This window comes from Neoarius graeffei, chromosome 23 (assembly GCF_027579695.1).
Source record: "Neoarius graeffei isolate fNeoGra1 chromosome 23, fNeoGra1.pri, whole genome shotgun sequence".
Classification (NCBI taxonomy): Eukaryota; Metazoa; Chordata; class Actinopteri; order Siluriformes; family Ariidae; genus Neoarius; species Neoarius graeffei.
Genome location: NC_083591.1, coordinates 45,735,261 through 45,741,762, shown reverse-complemented (window position 1 = coordinate 45,741,762; position 6,502 = coordinate 45,735,261). Strand labels below are relative to the sequence as shown.

Below are 6,502 nucleotides of genomic sequence, written 5' to 3'. Positions count from 1 at the left end.
CCATTGAAGACTAGTTTTCACGCAGCCAAACCATCTGGGAAGAAGTACATCAACGCATCAAAATAGTCAATGCCAAGTATAAGGAATATGCTGACAAACACAGGGGTAACAACCCAGATTTTGCTCCTGGTGACAGAGTATGAATTGCCACCAAGAATCTCAGGCCATCAAACACCTGCCAAAAACTTCAAGTCTGGTATATCGGCCCAGTCAAGGTTCTCAGGAGAATTAATGAGATTTCCTACAAGGCTAGAGCTCCCCCCTCATAGTCGGATATCCCCAACATTTCATGTTTCCTGTCTCAAGCCTGCCATTCCAGGCCCACTCGCCAAGAACCCTCTTGTCCAGCAACCCCAACCACTGAGCCTAGAGGGTGAACCCATCTACCAGATAATTAGACTACTCAATCCCAGATGCAGAAGAGATCAAATTGAATATTTGGTAGATTGGGAAGGCTATGGGCCTGAAGAACAAAGTTGGGTAAGTGCCAAGAATGTCCTGCATCCTCTGATGAAACAGGAATTCCTCGCTCAAAACCCTGAGAAACCCGCACCTAGGGGTAGAGGGTGCCCCAAGAAGAATGCAGCTCCCAGAGGGAGCTCCTCAGGTGGGGGTTCTGTCAGTAAGACCACTGAAACCAGCATCGCTAACCAAACTACAAACATGGCTGCTCAGAACTACAACAACCAAAATTCACAGTGCCCCCTGTCACCAGAGTATTAAACTCAGCTGTTGCTCATTTGCACATCACCACCACGCTATTTAAACCCCTCTCTGACACTGCTTCACTGTGAAGTATTGTTCTGAGTTCCCAGTCCATACTGAGCCTTTGTTATTCTCTGCCTGGTTTGCTCTCTCGCTGTCCTTTCTCTGTCTTTGCTTCCTGTTTTGCCTACGTTACTCTGATTGCCAATCGACTGACCCTTGCCTGCCTTCTGACTATGATTTTCGCTTCATGATTTGGCTCTGTACACTTTGCTCACCACTTCTTCCTGCAATTACATCTGTAAGTGCCTGCACCCTGACATAAAATATATAATAACACTATCTATACTGACCTGGCGACTTGTCCAGGGTGTACCCCGCCTTTCGCCCATAGTCAGCTGGGATAGGCTCCAGCTTGCCTGCGACCCTGTAGAACAGGATAAAGCAGCTAGAGATAATGAGATGAGATGAGACTATCTATACTATGAAACAGAAACTATAAAACCCAAGTAGTGAGTGAGAGAGATGTGATGTTATTGGGAAATAATCCGCAGAAACTCAGGTTAGTGTTGACCCACATCACTCCACCAAGAATTGATGATTTTCCAAATACAGCATGTCCATGTTGTGTTCTCTTCTTTCATAATATTTTCATGCTTGTAAAGTAGCTGATGGCTGAGCACCTGTAAATTTAATTTCATGCCATGAAGAGTGTTCAGTCCAATGTAGAAGAACATCAAATTTGATTCAGTTAATATATTAACTCTATAAATACTGTATGTAATATAATCAGGCTGCTTTTGTCTTCCTGCTCCACCACCTTGTAAATCCTGACAAAAGTAAATTAAAATATCAAACTTGCTGTGGGAAGGATTTTATTTAAAATGCATTTTTTTTTCAGAACAGGTTTTTCAGGCTTTGCATGAATAAAAACAAACCCAGATAAAGAAACGAAGATCCTCCTGATGTTGCTGAATATATAATTGAAAAGTAAAATGAACAGAAAACAGGAATAGTGAAGAGATCATCTTTTAGATCAAGCATATTCATGGTCCAGCAGTGTCCTAATTGCAGAGGTCACTCTGACAGCATTTGGCTTCAACGTAATCACTGTCCTGGAGAATGAGGCAATCTGACCAAGAGATGCATCTCCTGAAATAGGTAACTAAAGAGAGAAAGAACATTTAGTAGTCAGTACAAGTCCCTCTGAACAAACTGATATAATTAGCATGTTTTAATTCTAGCAGGTGTGGGCGTGGTTTAGTGTGCAGTGGGAGGTGTTTGGGGAGCTAGGGGGTTATTATTAACGTGGCACGTGTGAGTCGTGCGTGTGCGTGTGAGGTTGTGTGTGCATGAGTAGAGAAAAGCCAAAGCTCTTTTCCTGAATGTGCCATGTTTTCGAAACAGTGTCCTACAGAGATTGTTAGATTCAGTTTTATATTTAAGATCTGCAGTGCTGTTATGTTATATTAACAATCTCAGGGGTGCAATGATCATAAAGAAACACAAAAAGAGACATACAGGGGCGGTTGGTGAAGTGAGCAGAGACACAGGTGTCTTTCTTATAGCCGCAGGTTTCAGTAGTGGTAGTACAGCTGCCACCATTACGAGCAACACAATGGTAGCATTTCAGAGCAGAACCTGTAACCAAAGTGGAGATTAATCAATTAATTTCTAAATCAGCCTAATGGGCTGTTTTTGATCATTTTAATATCTGTTGTATTCTCCTTTCTGCAGAACAGCAGCACCAGTCGAACATCAAGTCTGCCATTGCATCTTTATGAAATAGAACGGCCAACTGTGACTATGCTAATATGATTAAGTAGATGCCCTGACTGGTATCCTTCCTTCCTTTAGATTCTCGGTCAGTATGAATGCTGAAATACAGTACAAGTCGAAAGTTTGGACACCCCTCCTCTACTCATTCATAGGTTTTTCTGTATTTTGTATTTTTGCCACTGTAGAACAATACTGAAGACATCAAAACTATGAAATAACCTATGGAACACATATGGAATTATGTAGTAAACAAAAAAGTGTTAAAAACAAAATATGTTTCATATTTTAGATTCTTCAAAGTAGCCACCGTTTGCCTTGATGACACTTTGCACACTATTGGCGTTATCTTAACCAGCTTCATGAGGTAATCACCTGGAATGCTTTTCAATTAACAGGTGTCTTGCCAGAAGTTAATTAGTGGACGAGTTTTTTGCCTTCTTAATGCTTTTGGGATCAAACAGTAAATAGTAAATAATAAAAATACAGTAAATAGCCCTATTCCGTAACTGTAGTAATCCATATTATATCAAGAACCGCTCAACTAATTCAAGAGAAACGACATCCATCATTACTTTAAGACATGAAGTGACTTTTAATTCATAAAAATAAATAAAAGAACCATTGAATTAGAAGGTGTGTCCAGACTTTTATTTGTGACTAAATGTATGCTAACTTTATACATGTCTTTTAGATTGGGTAAATATTTTTACTTTTATACCACAGTGGAAGGAGACAACTGGGTCTTTGTGTTTGAGGTTTTATGTGTATTTTATATTCTGCACACAACTTCTTTTTCTTCTTCCTGTTTTGGCTGCTCCTGTTCATTAGGGGTTGCCACAGCGGATCTGTTCCAAATGTTTGATTTGGCATAGGTTTTACACCTGATACCCTTCCTGACGCAATCCTCCACAATCTATCTGGACTTGGGACTGGCACTAAGGGCGCACTGGCTTGTACAATTCCAGTGGGTGGGTATTTTATCTAATCTGCATGTTTTAGGACTGTGGGGGAAACCGGAGCACCTGGAGGAAACCCACACAGACACTGGGAGAACATGCAAACTCCACACAGAAAGGCCCCCGTCGGCCAGGAGGTTCAAACCTGTACAGTAAATTCTTGCTGTGAGGTGATAGTACTAACCACTGCACCACTATGGCCCTGTCCACACGACAACGGATTCAGGTGAATCCGATAACATTTTTTATCGTTTCGGCCTGGTGTCCACACGGCACCGGCGTTTTGGGTGCCCCAAAACAATATTTTTTGAGAACGGTTTCCAGAGTGGAAAAATCTGGGAACGGCGCCGTTGCAAAGTCGTCTGGATGAGTAGAACGGATTTGTTTACGATGACGTCACAACCACATGACTAGAACAAGCAGCACGCCGGGTAGAAGAAGGGGTTTATGCGCATGCGTCCTACTTCTTCTATTGTTTTGGTGTCTCCGATGGGACCGTCTTACAGCGCACGTAGAGGTGTGGCATGTGTATTGTATTGTTTTCAGCAAGCGTTGCGTTGCCATATGTACCTGATATTTTACTGATCCGTTGCCCATGTGGACGCGATATTTTTTTTACCCGCTAAAAAAGAAATCTCGTTGCCGTGTGGATGTAGCCTATGTTTGAATCATTTTGAGGTTATTACTTTTAGGAATTCCACTTTTTCTGTGTGCATGTTTTTGAGTTCTCTCCCTGTGCTTTTTGTTTACATTGAAACAGATTTGTTATCTAAGGTGCACTACTTATACCCGTCTGTTCCTTTGTTTGCAAAGTTTTATCGTGCACTTGTCTTAATAGGTCCAAGTCATGTTCTCAAGTTTATGTCCTGATTTGAATCTAACCTTTATTCATGTCTATATTCCATGTTCATCCAGAATGATCCTTATTACCTCTGCCAAGGAGGTTATGTTTTCGATAGCGTTGGTTTGTTTGTTGGTTGGTTGGTTTGCCTGTTAGCAACATTACGGAAAAAGTTATGAACGGATTGCTCTGAAATTTTTTCCAGTGGTGTGACTGGGCACAAGTAACAATCCATTAAATTGTGGCGGTGATCCGGATCACCATCTGGATCCTGGATTTTTGTAAAGGATTCTTGGCGGAGGTCTGCGCTCTCCGAGTGCTTTTCTAGTTGATTTTTTTTTGCCAACCTGTTCTTGCACTTGCTTCCTGACTCATCTTCTACCTGTACCTGCTAGTTACTGATAGGCATTATCATAGAAATATGAAGAAGATTTTGTTTTAAAACAAACTGACACTTTTATTTTTGTTTTAAAACCTTTTGACACTCACCACTCATCAACATCAAGGCAAGAAGCAGAGTCAGGACTAGAGTCTTCATTTTTCTGGAGCATAAAGTTGGATTTAAAAAAAAATAATTTATTAATAATCACTATTGGTTAATTGGAAAAATGCTCATGGAAAAAAGTTTGGCTGTTACACAGTAGCGACATATAAACTATAAAATCTGACTGAAATTTAATTTTTACAAGTATATTGAGAGAAAAAAAATCATTCATCAATTCCATTAGAATGATATTATTCGATGTATAATAGATCTTACCTTCAATGTTTAAGAGGGCAGTAAAAGAGTAAATAGTCTCTGAGATTTGACTGTGTACCAGCTCTCTGAGTTCCACCAGTTTATCTTTCCTCCTTTAAATAAATCTCATGCAACGTTCAACCCTCCTGATCAGGGGCAGAGCTTGCCTTTCCCGACAGTGGGTGCAAAAGTTCAGAATCGGTGGAACAGTGGGTGTTTGTTTTACACATGCAACTTTCTGTCCTTAGACCAAGGAAACCGTGTTTGCACACATTATCATCCTGGTGATGTTTTTACGTTTGCTGCTGTTCTGACACCAAGAACATAAGCTGAATTTTATTAAAATATGAATATGACACACGTGCAGGTTTCTGTGTGTGTACTGTATGTGTGCGCATATAATATGTTTTTTAAAGAAATCAAAACTTCCGTTTTTATTTCTGTTTCTTTTCCATTGAGGTGTGTCAGTTAAAGATACATTTAGTGTACCATAAGTCTAAGTAACGTGCTTTGAATATATCTAATGTTACTGTAGTACAACCCCAATTCCAAAAAAGTTGGGACAAAGTACAAATTGTAAATAAAAACAGAATGCAATGATGTGGAAGTTTCAAAATTCCACATTTTATTCAGAATAGAACATAGATGATATATCAAATGTTTAAACTGAGGAAATGTATCATTTAAAGAGAAAAATTAGGTGATTTTAAATTTCATGACAACACCACATCTCAAAAAAGTTGGGACAAGGCCATGTTTACCAGTGTGAGACATCCCCTTTTCTCTTTACAACAGTCTGTAAACGTCTGGGGACTGAGGAGACAAGTTGCTCAAGTTTAGGGATAGGAATATTAACCACCCACGTTCGATGAGCTGCAGCGAGCGCTGAAGGCCCTCAAGGCCGGAAAGGCACCAGGCGTCGATGGGATACCGGCTGAGGTGCTAAAACACAGTGGCACTGTGCTGCACAACGAGCTATTGTGGTTGTACCGAAGATGCTGGGAGGATGGCGCCGTGCCCCAGGACTTCAAGGATGCCATGATAGTGACCATCTACAAACGCAAGGGTGACCAGCGTGACTGTGGGAACTCCCGGGGTATCGCGCTTCTCAGTATTGCTGGCAAAGTGCTGGCCAAGGTCATTTTATCAAGACTGCAAGCAATCTCGGAGAGAATACTACCGGAGAGTCAGTGCAGTTTCCGACCTGGCCGCAGCACTACAGACATGATTTTTGCCTTGAGACAACTTCAAGAAAAGGCTGTTGAACAAAGGATGGTTCTGTACATCGTCTTCATAGACTTCATGAAGGCCTTTGATTCGGTGGGAAGGGACGCCCTATGGCACATCCTGGAGAAGTTTGGACGTCCATCAAGGCTGCTGGCTGTTATCAAGGCCTTCCACACGGATATGCAAGCCACAGTAACCATCGATGGCAAGGCCTCCGACTTCTTCCAAGTCCTTCATGGTGTCAAACAGGGATGC

At 41.3% G+C, this 6,502-nt stretch overlaps 1 protein-coding gene across 1 annotated transcript; it reads right to left on the bottom strand.

The window, feature by feature from the left end:
• Positions 1 to 1,577: 1,577 nt before the first annotated feature.
• On the bottom strand, positions 1,578 to 6,060 carry LOC132871301 (phospholipase A2 inhibitor and Ly6/PLAUR domain-containing protein-like). The gene is made up of 3 exons (XM_060905416.1): positions 5,952 to 6,060; positions 2,227 to 2,346; positions 1,578 to 1,870 (listed from the first exon to the last, which is right to left on the bottom strand). Exons 1-3 carry the CDS (start codon positions 6,058 to 6,060, stop codon positions 1,770 to 1,772), a joined length of 330 nt encoding a protein of 109 aa, XP_060761399.1. The 3' UTR covers positions 1,578 to 1,769.
• Between the last annotated feature and the right edge of the window lie 442 nt (positions 6,061 to 6,502).

Excerpts from the sequence above, each read along its gene's own strand:
- LOC132871301 (XM_060905416.1), bottom strand. The coding sequence starts at position 6,060 with ATGGCATCCTTGAAGTCCTGGGGCACGGCGCCATCCTCCCAGCATCTT. Across the intron at positions 2,347-5,951 it reads GTGTTTTAGCACCTCAGCCG|GTTCTGCTCTGAAATGCTAC; the intron begins GTATCCCATCGA and ends CTTTGGTTACAG. Across the intron at positions 1,871-2,226 it reads TCACTTCACCAACCGCCCCT|TTACCTATTTCAGGAGATGC; the intron begins GTATGTCTCTTT and ends TTCTCTCTTTAG.